The 17,840-nt window shown below is 43.8% G+C and overlaps 1 protein-coding gene across 1 annotated transcript; it reads left to right on the top strand.

The window, feature by feature from the left end:
* The first annotated feature begins 10,402 nt into the window (after nt 1-10,402).
* Nucleotides 10,403-17,562, top strand: MRPS22 (mitochondrial ribosomal protein S22). The gene is made up of 8 exons (XM_058812384.1): nt 10,403-10,503; nt 10,744-10,904; nt 11,491-11,655; nt 13,372-13,515; nt 13,892-13,975; nt 15,913-16,058; nt 17,036-17,144; nt 17,387-17,562. The coding sequence occupies exons 1-8, from the start codon at nt 10,404-10,406 to the stop codon at nt 17,477-17,479; spliced, it is 1,002 nt and encodes a 333-aa protein (XP_058668367.1). The 5' UTR covers nt 10,403; the 3' UTR covers nt 17,480-17,562.
* The last annotated feature ends 278 nt before the right edge of the window (nt 17,563-17,840 follow it).

The raw sequence follows: 17,840 nt of genomic DNA on the forward strand, positions 1-17,840 counted from the left end.
AACCCCCCTAAGAACATGCACAGAGCCATTGTTGAAAATTTTCATTAAAACTGTGTAAAGGAAGTCCATCTGCCACAGCTCAGGATGTCCTGTTTCTCTGAGGAGCTTCAGCTATTGCTTGGCCATTTTCTCACTGAAAACACAAGTAGGAGACTTGAGGGCATTTAATCTGCTATTAAAACAAACTGATTTGGAATGGGTGTTGTGAAGAGTTTTCCCCCACCAGCTGAGAACCCTGAGGCAGGGACACCTCCGCAGACACAGCACACTCAGGTTTGTGTCCTCTGCACTGGTGCCATCAGTGGGAAGGGTGGGAGGAAAAATTCCTTCTGTAGGGAGGGCATATCATCTGGTCATTGAGATAACCTCAGAGAACAGCTTTGTTCCCAAGCAATATCTGTGCCCTGCTTGTGTTTCACAGCAGGGCCCAGCCAGGCCCTGGGGGCTGCTGGAGTGAACTGGGCTGCAGCTCCTGCCCTGCCCCAGCCCCTCAGCACAGGGAAGGCACAGAGATCCTTGGCTTTTAAAGCACTGGGGACACAGTTTGGAGTTAGCCTGTCTCATGGTATACATCTGCCTGCTCTGAGACTGATTGCTTTGCAAGAGGATGGGGACAGCTCTGTGGCCAGTTTGGATCCTGACTTTATTTTGAATCAAAACCCCAAAATTTCAAACCTCAGGAAAGTTCTTTCATGATTCATTGGGTGTATTTTGTTTTATTTTAGCACAGCTCTCCAAAATGTTCAGCTTTAATTTTACAGTTGATCAGTCTACAGGAAGTCCCAAATCTTATTTCCACTAAACAAGAGCTTTCCTTGTTTGTGTTCCTCATTGAGAAATAAAAGATTGTAGCCATGAGAGGTTTACACTTACATACAGTTGTTATGAGGACCCAAACCAAAATGTTTTTGGTGGGGACTGGTGTCAGTCCCAACCAAACAAAACCAAATGCCACAGGGATACGCCCTATTACCAGGAAAAGAAGAGAAGGACAGAAAGAGACAATGGGTGGAAAAAAAGGAAGTGCACAAAGGGTCAAAAATGTCAAAATAAAGCACCAGTGGGGAACATGGAGCAGAGAGACCAACTGCAAAGAAGAGACTGGGGGCAGAGAAGGGTCATTAATAAATGCCACAAATATCTTAGTTTTCCCATCCAAGTTCCCTTTCCCAATGGAATGACTACTGGTGTTTATCACAAGACAGCCCTGGATGCTGCCTTAGGATGGAGAAAGCAACAAGGAGACACTGGAAATCAAATGTCTGCTCTGGGCTCTGCCTCTCATTTTGGGCATGGAAAGCAGCATTGCCTCTGAGAAGAGAGAGAATGAGACATTCAACCTACATTCCAGGACAACCACAGGCCATGGATGGCCCTTCAATTCCATCAGAGCACAGCTGAAAGAGCCTTTTCACCCTCCTGTTGCAGAGGCAGACACACCTGCAGACACAAACCCTTCCTGCCCCATGGAGAGCCCTCCAGTGCAGGGGCAATCAACCATTCTGGCATGCCTTAAGCAAAATCCCCACCCCTGACAGCCATGGTGGGCCCTCACCATTCCAGATTTCCCCCTTGTCTGAACAGCAATAATACACTCCATGCAAAATTCCTCAAGAAATTATTTCTACCTGCCTGCCTGCAAAGTGAGATCATTGAGCCTGACAAACATAGGGCACCAGCTTATCTTGATAAAAAGTGACCCTCACAGGCTGGTCAGGAGGGAGACCTAAAGCAGAGGTAGGCTATGAAAAGAAAAAGTAGAAACACACCTCAAGGTGTTCAGCTTCATTCCCAAAACACACATAATATTTTCTATATTTTCTAGACACCCTGTGCAGGATTGGGCCCTTCAACAACTGTCAGTTGTGTGGTTTTGAAGCCACTTCTTTTGAAGTCACCCAAAAGCATTCAAACACTGACAGCTGCTGCACTGGCTGTCCTCAGGATGGCTCCATGGCTTGAAATAGGGGTACAAGTTTCCTATTGCCACCTGAGTTTTTAATGTCCATTCTCATCATTGCCCTGACACCAAATAAAAGGTTATTTGAGGAGAGAGGGGAGGGCAACATCTTGTCATTCCTCCTTCTTCTTTCATGGTAAGGAACACCCTAATGATGCCAGGAACTGGAAATTCTGCCTTTTGATAGATTAATCAATTGGAGAGCTTTACAGCAGACCAAAAAAACGGGTAAATGTTGTACTCACCAGTCTAACTCATTAAGAAATGTTCCCCATGTAGTCATAATGCAGGAAAAAGGAAGTTTGCACAGCTTTTAGACTGCAAAAAAGGAGCATTTACACATTATAATTGTTTTCATAATAAGAAGGCAATATTACAAATATTTTTGAAACACGAGGATTCTCTCACGTGTGGAGACTTTCGCTGCTGCCGTTCCCTGGATGTCGCACAGCCACATTGCCATCTAGCGCCAGAGGCCACACCCGCAGCAACAACTTGGAAAGGATATTCCGAATTAGTTCTCAATAACAAACACAGATCAGTTTTGTTTTTCACAAGTGCAGTACTATATGATAGAACAATCACATCTAACAGATGTCAAGGAAGATTTTTTTGTTAGTTATTTTTTTAGTTGTATTGAGGAAACCATGAGGAGAAAGCAAAAAAAAGTCTGACTATAAGCAATGTTGAACTATCAGTAGGAAATATAATAATATTTAGAGAATATAATAAATTGCACATATTTTATCAGCATTTAGAAGAAGTTTTATTGGATCTACAATGAAAAAAAGAGAGAAGAAAGGAGAAAAGAGTGAACAACTAATTCAAATTATGCTCTCTGCTTTAAAGGCAAATATTCAGTCCTTCAGGCAGAAATGTGCTTAAAAATGGCACAGTTAATTTTGGAGTGTTACAAAAAATCCCTCCAAGCAATACTCTGCTTAATTTACACGTATCAATCGAAAACTCCCCTGCCTCCCTGCAAAAGTGAAATTGTCTCAGTGCTGCCAAACTCTCCTGTGAAATACCCTTGGCTTGGCTGCATCTCAGTAAAATACCTTGTAAGGTTTAGGAGAGGTCTGTGCTGTTGCAGAGACTCAAAAGGGATGGAATCCAGTTTGCTTTTCCATTTAATCTCCCTTTCAGAGTGAGATCCTGAATTTCCATGTCACAAACTACTGTGCTTTTAATCAAAACTCACAAGAAAATTATTGACTCTGTTTAGTGGCTGTTATGAAGAACAAAATGTTTTTAGAGAGGGCTTGAACAGAGGAAACAGGAAAGTCTGAGATCAGTTTTGGGCAGATATAAAACTGCATCTTGAGATTGCAATTACCTGAAAAGCTGTAACAATCTGGAGGTTTGCTGCTAACAAACTGGGAAGATTCTTCTTCCATTTTTTCCTTCAGAGGATCTGGAACTCAGTGGGTCCCTCTGTAACTCGACTCAGCTCACTAACCAAAAAGAAAATTGATTCATTGTCTGCACTTGGATAATATACTGAAGGTGTTTATGAAAAGATATAATGTGTGTATTTGGTGTGGGTATAAAGGGAGGAATCAGACACAGCCTGCCCAGAAATGGGTATATAAAAGGGAAGACCAAGACATTCCCTTTGCCTGTGCAGTTGTAAAAAAATTAAATAAATAAAAAGATCAAACCAGACAAAAACACTTGGACTTCTAGCACTTTTAACTTTAATTTTCATTCTACTTGCTTGCTGAAGGGTTGTTTTTTATCCCCTTCCCCAACAATGAAAGAATTCCCTGCTCTCTGTGTCCCACACTCATCCCTCAGACAATGGGGACACCCTGCTCTGTGCACAGGGCAGTCAGGCCTGTGTTTCATGTTTCTATGTCTAATATTTCCCCTGCCATGCTTGGCTGTCTGCTGGCTTTTACTTCCCTTAAAGCATTTAATAAAACCACTACTAGATGCCTCCAGCTGCCCAGCTACATTATTTATTAAGATATGAAATATGTGCCTTCACAAAATGCCACTGCATTGCTGCAGAATGCTGTGGGCAGCAGGCAGGGCATGCAGGAGAAAGCCCTGTGGAAATTCAGGGCTCTGCCCAGAAACACTCTCTGAAAACCCCCAGAAGCATAAATGCAATTGATTCCTCAGTGTACAGGCTTAAACCAATTTATGAAGAGCATATATATATATATTTTGGCCCAAATACAGGCAGGGATAGCACCAGCTGAATCATTTTTTGTTGTGGCTCTTCTGGAAATCATCTGGTGATGGCTCGTTCTCCAATCAGACAGTTTGTCCAAAAAATGGAGGGGAGCCTTTCTATTAGCTACAGTGAGCTAATAAAATGTCAAGAGGTTTATTTGGAAATAAATGCAAAAAACAATCTGGTAACTATTTGACAAATTAATTATATTTCTGTTTTGGTTTCTGGAATTTTCTTGCTTCCTTTCTACTTAAGCAAGTCAGTTAGCACAAACACAACTGGAAAGTGTCCTTGTGAGACTGGCTCTTCCCTAAAGAACTGAATAACCATTTTTTCCTGGGCCTAAACACAACCTTCATATCAAACAGGTAAATAGAGCTGTTTGATTAGCAAATGAAAATGTTTCTGCTTAAAATGAAAATAAAAAAAATGTTGGATTTAACAGGAATGGCTAAGATTTTAACTGACACAAAATTCTTTTAGCTCTGCTTCTGTGAGATAAAAATATCTTTAACTTTCTGAGGCTTTTCTTTCACTTATTTGATCCTGAAGAAAAGATAGTGTAGATTTATGTGTTGTTTGTCCTGGAGAGCACAGCTGGTTTAGCTTTTCTGTCAGACCCCCAGGATCCTGTCTTTAAAATGACTTTTTAAAATCCACAGTGGGTTTGCCTAAGCAAATTTAATTTGTATTACAGTTTGGATCCAAAGGAAAGGATAAGAAAAAAACAGAAGGAAAAAAACAAACACACAAACAGATCTCCAGTGCCACCTTTAAAAGAGAGGTGATTCTATTTTAAGTAGTGTGATATTGGTATGAAATAGTTAAAAATGTTGGCCCTATCCTGCAGGCTATTTATATATATAATAGCAAGCCAAAGGTACACATTGCCCTTATCAACAACAACAAAGTAAATGAAAAAGTGCAGACTGTTAAATAGCAAACTACAGGAGCTATTTCCACAAAAAATTCAATTGGGGAAAGACAAAAGAAAAATCAAGGTGACAAAACAAATCCTAATAAACCCAGATGAATTCAAAGTGATATGAAGACAGGAAGGTTTAGGGGTACTATAAAGAACAAGTAAGACACTTAAAGAAAAATAATTGGATAAAAAGAGAAGTGAAATTGTACAAGAATCCCAGACAGATGAGTCTCAGAGGGAAAAAGAACTTGAGAAGGGAATGGCATGCAGATAAGAGTAGTTTCTTGGCATCACTAAGCAGCAAGATGGTTGGTGTTAAACTGGAAAAAATAAACAAACACAATTATAGAAATTGAACTGGTTTTGGAGAAAAAAATTAATGCTATTAACTATTACAAGTCACAAGAAGAGAAATATATTCACCTTCTGAGGCAATTTAAGAGTGAAGTAGTTGCTTATTAATAAAATCAAGAACAAGCTGGAAGAAACAAAACTTGGCTTGAGTGGTATTAAACCAGTTTATAACTAGGAGGATGTGCTTCTTTGCCAGGTAAATTCATTGATAAAATAATTAAATAAAAAACCATAAAATGAGTCAATAGCCCAGATGAAACTTGGATCTAAAAAAGCAGGAAAACCAGACCTCCAGGCTTCTTTGTAAGGATCACAAAACACAACAGTGTAACTAGCAGACACACGGGATTTAGATTTTTATGAAACCTTTGACAACAGACCAGGCAATACACACAACACACATCTAGGTTTAATTTGGACAGTTTTGGTTCCAGACGATTCTCTCAGTGAAAAACAGATAAAAGTACAATTATGAGAACAAGGTATTGACTACTTGTGCTAGCAACAGGAGAGAAGGAAAAGATTACAATTAACCTTTGAATTGGAAGGTGTTGTCTTCTCCTAATTTTCCTGTGCCCAAAGAACAAAACAAATCAACAAATCTGCCAGAATCATTGCTCTTCCTTCTCCTGTGAAAACAAAGGGATCAGACACATCCCACCTGCCCACACATAACAGTTTGTGCTGCACACCAGATTTAGTTCACAGTGCCCTGGCAAGTGCTTGGATTCAGAAGGAAAATAGTGATGGAATGTAGAGGGAGGTTAAAAACTATTAAGACTGGAAAAAAAACCCCAGTTGCTCAAACCATACCTTGCTTTGAATAATACTGAATATGTACTATTATTTTTTTCCTTGATAATTGTTTTTAAAAGATAAGTATTACAAGAGGACAAAGGAATAATAAAATTAATTTGGAAACTAGGAACTCCTAATTCAGAGCCCGCTGAAGTTAGGAAAGGACTTTAATGGGCTTTGGCTCAAGCCCTTATAGTGTAGCAAAGAAAACAATATAAACTGGAGTGGGATTTATATCCCTACTATAAATAATGTATGTAATCTCAACTACTGGAGACGGGTTTTGTGTGTATCTAATTCATCATTATTAAAGTGAGATTATGGCAGCTTTATGTGAGACAGAGGCAAATGTGGGTCATTAATGGAAACAGTTTATTTACATTACCCGCTGCAGCTCCTCAGGCACTTCCCTTGCTCGGAGCCCTCGCTCCTGCCCCGCAGCGGCCCGCAGGAACACAGCACAGAGCGCTGCCTGAAACAAGGCTGAAAACTGGAAATAAAGAGCACGGATAATCCTTCCTGCTTTGCCATTGCCCCCTCGAATTGGAAACACAGATGTCAAATAGTCACGGCACAAATAAAACCTCGAGGGGCATTTGGTGTACAACCTGTGCTGACTAGGAGCACTTGCTAAAAGTGACAGCACCAAAGGAGCAGCTTTGGGAGCCTTTCCATCACATTTCCTCAGGCATCTCCCTGGGGATGTCTGCAGCGGCAGAACACAGCTGGCTGCACAGCTCCAGCTCCTGAGGTTCAGTGGCAGCTCTGAAAACAAGCAATCCTACAGAAAACCACAACTCCAACAATTGTAGCAAAAAATATCCACTCCCTCAGTGTACATAATGAAACAAAACCAGCCACGTGTAGTATTTAATTCCTTTAAAAACTAACAAGGTTTGTGTCATCTTTCTTATGTTAGCACGCTACGCCTTCTCTGGAAAAAATAATTTATCTTCAGACTAATCCATGCAGGTTTAGTAAAAAGAGCTTCCCGCTTGGTCCATTGTGTCCTTCAGAAAAATATTCCACAGGATTGCCAGACTTTTTCTTATCAGGATGAAGAGAACCAACTATTAACTCTAAAAAGTTAATACATGCACAGCCTGACTGGGTCCACTCTGTGTTCTTCACATAACAATTGGATGCACAGTTACCAAACCTGACATTTTGTATTTTTCTCTGTGTTTTTCCAAGAAAGAATTCTTCCTACCAAACAACTTTTCACTACTAATTTGACATATTTATGGCTCAGGAAGACTAGTAAACTGCAGCCCCTTATTTGATCAATTAAATAGGCATAGCAGCAACACAAGCTCCTAAGCTCCTCATTTGTCTCCTCTCTCCCTGAGATGTCACTCTCAGCAGCCATCTGACCCTTCTGATATCCTGAAGCTGCCAACAAAAAGGAAATTAATGCCAACTGTGCAGGTGATCTTGTATAGACACTTTCCCTGCAGTGGAAACCCATTGGACCAGTCATGGGTTTCACTGGGGACATCCACCCATCATCAGATGGTTGTAATTTTCCAACAGCCAACTGTCCTGGGATGCATTGAAAATAATGACAAAAGCTCAGAAAATTTCTTTATTTCATTATTGATTTTTCCACCACTCATTCTTCAAGCTGGTGTTACATTTTTAACTACATCAAAATAAAATATCCTACTTAAAGCTGTTACTTCACTACAAATTTAATCCACAATAAAATATAACCAATTTACCCCTTATAAATGATCCTACTTTATAAGTATGTTAACCTGCTATACTTCCATCTACAGTATAGTTAGTTAATATTTCCTTTCATCCCACCAGCCAAAAAGGTTAATCCTCACAGCAGCTGTTACTACTCCAGTACAGACTGAATGTGAATTTAACCTCTCCTGGATATTGCCCAATAAATTCTGTTGTTTTTCTAAGCACTTCTGTGAATTAAAATGGACGTTGGCTTGCCATCCAAACTCATGAACAGGTCTGAAGTGGCTTTTAGGCACGTCGCCAAATAACTTCCCAATTCCCTTATAGGGTATAGCTCTCACTCCAGAGATCTTCCACGCAAGAATTGAGAAACAACACCTTCTCCATTTCATTAAAATTATTTTTCATTTTCTTAGCATTATTTAAATACATTCTGCACAAAATTACATTAAAATAATATTAAGGGTTTCATTTGCCCTCTGCAATACCCAGTCATTTCAATTTTGATGTAACAAGGCAAATATGAGAAGAACATATCCTCCTGCAACCTTTTTGACAAGGCCAGGATATTGAAAAGCCTGATTAATAAATTCAACTCAGAGCACGTGTTTGGATATAAAGCTGAAAAAAACCATGAATACTCCCCAGTACAAAAAAGATCAATTATAAGAAACAATACACTTTTAAAACTTTATTTTAACTAAAACCAATATATGTTAAAAAGTCTTCGTTTTCTCCCAAACTTCAATCATCATTTTCAAAAGTAGTATAACAGATCTGGGAAAGCAATGAACAACCATCTAAAGTTTAAAACAATTGGAGATCTACAGAACATGAGCATCATAAGCATCTTTCTCGTGTTGCCCCTCCTGGAGATGAACTCTTTCCTGTCTCAATGGGAAGGCAGAGCCAGCTTGCAGTGATGGATGGCTTTGATTTTCTGGAACTTGAGGCATTCCCGGTTCTTGGACAGAGACTTGCCTGCTGATAAGAGAATCATACAACAATCAGGACTGGAAGAGACCTTTAAGATCAAATTTTGTTTCACACCTCCCTGAGCAGAGTCTGTAAGACTGAAATTCACAATAAAAGATATACAGACTAACTAGAATAAATAATCTTCAAGTCATAATAAACTTGCAACCCCCTAAACAGGCCCAGTTATTAAGAAGTCAGTATCCCCTCTTCACAGACATTAGAGCCGATATGTCATAATTATTGAGTATAAAGCTAATTTTGGTTTTATGGTTAAGTGCAGTTATGTATTTTCCTTCCTTTACAAAAGCGTTAAAGCTCCCTGAACATGAGGGCAGCAGTTCCTCACTACCCGCGGCAGTGAAGCCGTGCCCGGGCTGACGAGGCCGGTGCCCCGCACAGTCCAGGCGCCTCAGGGCACCACGCAGGGCCGGAGTGGCACAGCCAGAGCCAGGTGGGGTTTGATGGGCGAATTCCCAGCGTGTTCCTCCCTTTGGGGCAGCCTGTCCGGCCGCAGGGCCGGGAGCTGCCTGCCCCTTACAGCGGGCAGCAGCCGGTGCAGGGCACCCACTGCCGCCCGCAGCCCTCCGGACCCGCGGGTCAACAGCGCTTTAATCCCTCACAGTGGCCTCAATTCCACCGGTTTTCCTAGTCTCCGCTAAGGAAGGAAACCCGCAGCCCTGCTCTGTGTCCCGGGCGGCTGAGGGAGCCGGGCACCCCGCAGCCCTGCTCCTAGCCCGGGGCAGCTGAGGGAGCCGGGCACCCCGCAGCCCTGCTCTGTGTCCTGGGCGGCTGAGGGAGCCGGGCACCCCGTGCTGAGGAAGGGAGCCGGCAGCCCTGCTCCGTGCCCGGGGCGGCTGAGGGAGCCGGGCACCCCGTGCTGAGGAAGGGAGCCGGCAGCCCTGCCCCGTGCCCGGGGCGGCTGAGGGAGCCGGGCACCCCGTGCTCCTGCCGGACTTGTGCTACACCCGCAGAATGAGCTCCCCGCCCTCACCAGGCCCTCAGCAGCGCTTTAATGGCACAAACGCGCTGGGAGCGCTTGGAGCAGCAACGTTCTTGCCCTTTGCCTCCGGGACAGTGCCGGGGGACCGCGTGTTTCCCTCACGCCGGGAGGAGACTCAGGAGACCTCATAACAGTCTACATCTTCCTCATGAGGGGAAACGGAGGGGCAAGCACTGATTTCTGCTCCCTGGCGACCAGTGACAGGACCCGAGAGAACGGCCTGAAGGTGTGTCAGGGGAGGTTTAAGTTGGATGTCACGGGAAGGTTTTGCACCCAGAGTGGCTGGGCGGCCGTGGTCACAGCACCAAGCCTGTCTGAGTTCAAGAAGCATTTGGACAAGGCTTTCAGGCACAGGGTGCGACTCCTCGCACACGACCTGACTCTTAGCACAGGATACGACTGCTGTGCAGGGCCAGGAGGAGTCGGGCTCACTGGTCCCGCTCGGGCTGCACCGCGGCTCCGTGACTCCATTTCCCGGCGCGCCGCGGGGCAGGAAGGGGCGGGATTGAAGATGGCGGCGCTGGCGGCGCGGGGCACCGCGGCGCTCCCGGCGCGGCTGCGGCCGCTCTGGGCGCTCCCCGCGCGGCGGGCGCTGGCGGCGGCTGCGGGCGGTACGCGAGGGGACCGGGGCTTCCCTCAGAGCGCTCCCGGCTGCCCCGGCCTCGGGGTCCGGCCGCCCCGCGTGTTGGTGTGGGCTGCGGTTCCCTGGGGAGGGATGCGGGTCGGGGCGGGTGTGGGGCCGGGAGGAGCCGTGAGGGCAGGGGGTGTCCCCTCGGTGACCGTGCGCGTCCCCTCGGTGACCGTGGCTGTCCCCTCAGCCCCCGGCTAACAGCGTATGCCCTCTCCTACAGAGGGAAAGGCCGCCCAGCCCAAGCCCGCCTTCACGGACGAAGCGGTTCAGCATCTGCTGTACAAAATGACGGGACTCGACCTGCACAAGGTGTTCCGGCCTGAGAAGAAGGGCCTCAAGCCGCCCCACTACAAGCTGATGACCGAAGCTCAGCTGGAAGAGGTAGGCTGCTCTGCTTCCTTCGGAAGTAAGTGTTGATTTTAGCAAAATACCTGTAATAGCCGTATTTCTGCCTTCCTTACTGCTGCGTTTGAAAACATTCTTGTTTCTTTTCTTCATAACTCTGTCAAATACCTTCATCTGATATTTAAGTTATAGCCCTGGGACTCCTTTGACTACTTTTTTCCCTCTCTCTTCTTGTCTGACTTCATTTAGGATGACAAAGGGCTTGACTTAAGCCGGTTCTGCTGTAGCCACAATTAAAGCTATATACAAGCTGTTGCAGTTTGTGTTTTGGGGGAAATTTACCATGGAAAAACACCTGAAATAAACTTGGTGTTTGCAATAGTTTGTCTGTTGTAGTTTTGTAACTTCCTCCAGCATTTTATCCAGGTTTTAGTAGTGGCAAATTGTTTACATGAAATTCACCTACCTAGAGGTGGAATTGGTGTCTGCTTTTTTCTCAACTGCAGAAGAAAAAAACCAAGCTTGTGTAACTGAAAATATTTGTCCCCAAAATGTATATTATCTTTCCAATGGGATTATATTTTTAGTTGTAAAATTAAACTACTTTTTTCCCCCCTACAAGGCCACAAGAAAAGCCATTGAGGAAGCTAAAACAAAACTAATCATGCCCCCTGTTTTGAATGAACGAGAGCCAATTGATGATGTCTTAGCAGAAGACAAAATCCTTGAAGGAACTGAAACTGCAAAATATGTGTTTACAGATTTAAGCCTCTCCATTCCACATCGTGTAAGTAATGTGATCAACATTATTAATTTGTTCTCAAAATAAGCTTTAATGCAAATGTAGATGGATCAGTTTGCAGAAGGGCTGAGGAGTTAGTCTGTACAAGGCAGTAGAGAAAAATGTATTTCTAAATACCTGCTTCTAACTGATAATCATAAATTACATTCTGCTACTCAAAAGTAGGCATGGGAAGGCTGTGTGGTAGGTGGTTAATTATTTTATAAGCAAGTGCTAGAAGCGCTGAGTTCTTCCATGCTCCTAGAAGGTTTTTGTAGGATTGGATTCCTTTGTAAGATGGAACTACTCCACGCTTGCAAAGATCTGGAAGAGGTTTGGAAAGAGCTGTGGAAATGATGAATGAGATCCTGTTCGGGGTTCCCAGAGAGCACTCGGGGTTCGGCATTCCCAGAGAGCACTCGGGGTTTGGGGTTCCCAGAGAGCACTTGGGGTTCAGCGTTCCCAGAGAGCACTTGGGGTTCAGCGTTCCCAGAGAGCACTCGGGGTTCCCAGAGAGCACTCGGGGTTTGGGGTTCCCAGAGAGCACTCGGGGTTTCCAGAGAGCACTTGGGGTTCAGCGTTCCCAGAGAGCACTCGGGGTTTGGGGTTCCCAGAGAGCACTTGGGGTTCAGCATTCCCAGAGAGCACTCGGGGTTCCCAGAGAGCACTCGGAGTTCCCAGAGAGCATTCGGGGTTCAGCGTTCCCAGAGAGCACTCGGGGTTCCCAGAGAGCACTCGGGGTTCGGGGTTCCCAGAGAGCACTCAGGGTTTGGGGTTCCCAGAGAGCACTCAGGGTTTGGGGTTCCCAGAGAGCACTCGGGGTTTGGGGTTCCCAGAGAGCACTCGGGGTTCGGGGTTCCCGGAGCAATCCAGGTTCGGGGTTCCCGGAGCAATCCAGGTTCGGGGTTCCCAGAGCAATGCAGGTTCGGGGTTCCCAGAGCAATGCAGGTTCGGGGTTCCTGGGCCCTGGAGCAGCCGGTGCTCGGTCCCTCAGGGCTGAGCTCCAGCAGTGCCGGTGAATTGTCCCCGCAGTGAGGGACAGCCTGGCCGCCCTCCCCAGCCCTGCCCATTACCTGCCTCTGTTGTCACGGGATCTCTGTCCCCCTGAAAGAAAACTCCCAAAAACCAGAGGAGTTCCCCCTCCTCGCTGCCTCAAGCACCCAGCCACCACTGCTTCTTACCAACTCAGTGGGAAAAAGTTCCACAAGTAACAAGAAAAACCCAACCCCCAACAACCATACTGAAAACTTTCCTGTCCAACAAACCTTCCCATTTGCCACCCTAAAGTAGTTATGCTTGTAAACAGATCTGAGTATGTTGTTTAATTTGTTGTATTTTTTGCCTTGCACTTGCTCTTACTTGATTCTAGCCTACCTCTTGAAAAAAGGTACAAAAGTGCACAACACTTGCATTCCTAATTTTGTAGGTGTTATTAAAAGATAAAATCAGGCTAACTGCCTGTCTGGGTGTGAATCATGTTTTCTCCAAACTTCCCAGAGCCACGGCTTTCAGTGTTGGCACATGCACAGTTGTCAGACAGTAAAACCGAGGTGCAAAAGCAGCACTTATCCAGCAGGTAGTAAGGCAGACATGAATCTGGCATATGGCCACAGTCAGCTAGAAACTGGTGTGACTTTAGGAGCAGAAGGACTTTGACAAATGAGGCTTTTTTTATGATGAGAGAAGGCTTTGGACAAGGTTTGGTTTTTACCTCATTTGCAGGAACGTTTCATTGTAGTCAGAGAACCAAACGGGGTGCTACGCAAAGCCACCTGGGAGGAACGAGACAGGATGATCCAGATATTCTTCCCAAAGGAAGGGCGCAGGGTGATTCCCCCAACATTATTCAAGGACGAGAACCTTGGGGTAAGCTCTTCTTGCCTTTGAAACTGAGCACTTTTATTTCATTGCAGTCCGATAGTGAAACTCTGCTCTCTGGACAGGGTAACTCGCAATAAGCCATTCTGCATGGGTGTGTTTAGTGCTTGAATTCTGTTTGGACCAATTGCCTTTCATTGTAACTTGGTTAAAATATTTGAAACAAAGTTCCAGGTTAGGGCCCAGCAAATCCTGGATAGGTGTAAGTACTGTGTCATACTAGAAACAATTGTCCATGTTGTCTTTTGATGAAGGGGTTACTCATTGTGTTGTCCAGAAAAGAGCTGTGGCTGCTGTTTTGATTTTGGAGAGTTGGGATGGTGGGATTACATGACCTACCCCTGAATCTAAACTCTTGTTTCAGACTGTATTTCAGCAAGACCGTCACGAAGATGTCCTGAACATGTGCATTGCTCAGTTTGAGCCAGATTCACCTGACTATATCAGAGTGAGTTCACTTTCCATTTTTCTAGCAAAAAAAAAAAATCCTAGTGGAGAATTGTAAGGTTTGTTTTGTAAACATAATATTTATCTGGGAGTAGAGGTGTTGGTCATATGTGCTCTAATTTCTCCCACATAGACTATCCTTGTGATGAGTTTTGGGGTTTATTTTTATGCAGAACAGTAAAACAGGATTTTGCACAAGTAATTTTTACCAGCCTAGAAGGATACTGCACATACAGAAATAGTCTTTATTCAGGCGCTTTTGGTATCAAAGCAGAATTGATGGTAACACTTGTCAGGGGCTCTGAGCAGAATTTTGCTGCTGAAGTCACACTGACTGCTGGCTTTGGAGCTCACAAAATGCATTTTGAGAAACAGCACTGTGCACAAAGTATTATTTTTGACAAAGATCAGCTACTAAAATGTAGTTCTAGCAGAATAAAATTAGTAGCTATAGCTGCTGGTAAATGTAAGTCTAGATTTGCTTTTAAAATGTTTACTTCTCTTTAAACTGTAATGTCACAGACATCTTTTATGAAAAATCCTTTCTTTAGGATTTTTCCTCTTGAGAAGCTGAGAGGCCTCAAGAACAAAATGTAAACAATGCTGGTGTGGGATGCAACAGGTGCATCTGTGATTGGTCTCATGTGGTTGTTTCTAATTAATGGCCAATCACAGTCAGCTGGCTCGGACAGAGAGGCTGAGCCATAAGCCTTTGTTATCATTCTTTTTTTTTTCTATTCTTAGCCTGCCTTCTGATGAAATCCTTTCTTCTACTCTCTTAGTATAGTTTTAATGTAATATATATCATAAAATAATAAATCAGACTTCTGAAACATAGTCAGATCCTTGTCTCTTCCCTCATCCTCAGACCCCTGTGAACACTGTCACACTGTAATGTTCTCAGTGATTTGAGAAACTGTAATTTGTATCAGCCTTAATAATAGGCTTTATTAAATTAGATTTTTCAAGTAACTTTTTTTCCTAAGAAAAATTTCACAGCTCTTTGCTCTAGGATTTTTCTCCTGAAATAATAGATGCAGCTTGACAGCAGTGCAGTGAAGGTGCAGAGCTCATGTCCCTATGTCCCCAAAAATTCAAGAGAGACAGGATTTAGCTTCCTTTTACCATAAGGATGTCTATGCCTGAGTACCAAGGACTGGGCTAGCCTGGCATTACCCTGAATTATAACAGGTGTATGGTTCAGCATGGGGCTTACCCCTGCACCTTAGGGTCTCGAGTTGTTGTTGATATTTGCTGCCCTGAGATGTGCAGGATGTCTCTGCTTTGGCCCACACAACTGAAGAACGAGTCTGGACTCTTCCCTTTTAGGTCTTGAGGTTGTTTATTAATTCTTATCTATAAAATTTTCTTTCTGCCCACCTGAGATCTGCTCAGCAGGGCCGCCACAGGCACTCTGTGTTGTCCTTTTATACTACAAACTACATATAACATATTTACACTTAATCCCCAATACCCATCACCTGTGTTAGACAGTGAGCTTCTACTCTAAACCAATCCCAAAGTGCCAACATCACTGCAGAAAATGGAGAACAAGAAGAAAGAAGAAGGACTAGACATGCCCTGATTCCTCCATCTTGTCTTCATAACCCCCATACCAAAAGTCCTAAAATCTACATTTTCACCCTGTGCATATTTTATTATTACACCATTCAAAGCTGTGTGACTTTCACATCCTCATACAAAGCTGGCAACTTGCTCCAGTGGTCAAAATCAAATCCCCAGGTGTTCTGGGCAGCATGCCAGGGTCTCTGAGCCCCCGATGAGGTTCTCTGGACATCCAAAGGGATGTGCTGAGTTCCGACATTAGGGAAATGAAAAAGATTAAAAACTCAGGTACAGGGGGAAAGCTGTCAGCAGGCTGCAGTTCTGCCATGAACAAGCCCATGTGTGTGTGTGTGTGTGTGTGTGTGTGTGCAGGTTCACCACCGCACCTACGAGGACATCGAGAAACACGGCAAGTACGACCTGCTGCGCTCCACCAGGCACTTCGGGGGCATGGTGTGGTACCTGCTCAGCAGGAAGAAGGCAGATGGATTACTCATAGACATGATCAACAGAGACCTGTGAGTACAGCCTGCCACTTGGTAATGCTGCCTTGCCTTAGAAAAGTACTGCTGTTTGGCAATAAAAACAGGATTTGTGTCAGATGTAGGAAAGTTCTCGTTTACCTGATGTTTTAGGCCAGCTGTGTAGGTACTGTTAGCTGTGCAGGAGCACCAGTAACAGTCCATGATGTTGTAGGGTGTATATGTAGGTTTCTGCAGAAATTAGCCTCCTGTGGTTTTTGGGTTTTTATTTTTGTTTCCCATGTAATTGTCAGAACACTTCCAGCTCTGAGCACTTCTGATCTTAAAGCCTGGCATTTCCATACTGAGTCCAGTTTTGCCTTATAAAGTTGATACACTCTGGGTTTTAGAGCAACTCCTAAGTAGCTTAGGAATATGTAGATAAGGTTTAATTTTAAATGGGTGAATTTCTATAAAACGTGGTGCTAAATTTATTCCAAGTTCCCTGAAGTGAACAATATTCAATAGTTCAAAATGCCACTAGAGCTGGGAGAAATTAGAAATGTGTACCATCAGAACTCCAGGTTGCAGTGATAGTGGCATTTATTTTCTGCTGTTTCAGTGGTCAGATCTTGCTTTTTAACCTGAGCACATGGAGAAATCAGAAAGGTTCCTGGTTTAGAATCGAATTGGTAAAAGGAAAATTCACGTATCTGGCCCATTTAACAAGCAGAGTTTGAATGTCTTTTCCTGCCACACACTTCAGTAGTTTTAAACTCAGCTGAGAGCTCTGTGTTACAGGATTTCTAATGCTACTTCTGTAAAACATACTGGTCATTGCAGTCAGAAAGTTCCACTAAACACTCATTAAGCAGGCCAGAGGGATAGATGTAGGTACTTGCTTGTGTATTCCAGGGACTGGATACTCAGTGGTGGCAGCAGTTTGACAGCCTGTGCTGTGCAAAGCACATCACAAAATACACTCTGTAAGTGCTCTGAGAGAGGAATTGCTAAATGAGCCTTTATTTGTTTAGGCTGGATGATGCTACAAGTTTAATTACCCTGTATCATATGCTTCACCCTGAATGTCAGTCAGCAAAGGAAGCTAAAGAACAGAAACTTCAAGGAGTTGATCTGATCAAGGTAAGCTTTTCTGCTTCTACATAACCTGCACAAGAGCGCTTTTAACCAGCAGAACCCAGTGAGCAGTTACATTTCTCCTTACCTTAGGAAGCAGATACTTAACAGAACTGTTGTACATGCCAGGCTGGGGTTTTTGTTAAACTCTATACCTACAGCTGCACCAGGACTGCAGTTGTGACTGATCTGCCACTGGCATGGTTAACTCTGCTGTTACATTAACCTCTCTCCTGCCATGGCTGCAGGTATTTGTGAAAACTGAATCCCAGAGAGAAGGTTACATCCAGCTGGCCCTGCAGGCTTATGAAGAAGCAATGGCAACTTCTTCAGCTTCATGAAGTAAACCTCAGCTCATCAAAAGTTTTAAGTCTGTTTATAAACATTTTCTGTACAGGATTCCACAATAAATATTTGAAAATTACTGCTGTAGAATGTATTTTTCTTTACTGAAATACATGTGCATCACTACAGCAGTTTATTTTGAGAAGTTCTGTAAGTGAACTTAGAGCAGCCCTCATGACTTGTTTTCACTGACACTGTACCCTGAGTTCAATTTTTTTACTGTTGCATCTTGAATCTAAGGATTTGCCCACAATTCATTTTACTTACTGAGGTAAGTGCAGGGTCTGGACAGCTTCCTTTAGGAAAGGGTGTAACAAACACCCCTTCTAACCCTTAAGCTGTATCACTGCTCTGTTG

The sequence above is a fragment of the Ammospiza caudacuta genome, chromosome 11, assembly GCF_027887145.1.
Source record: "Ammospiza caudacuta isolate bAmmCau1 chromosome 11, bAmmCau1.pri, whole genome shotgun sequence".
In the NCBI taxonomy this organism is placed as follows: domain Eukaryota; kingdom Metazoa; phylum Chordata; class Aves; order Passeriformes; family Passerellidae; genus Ammospiza; species Ammospiza caudacuta.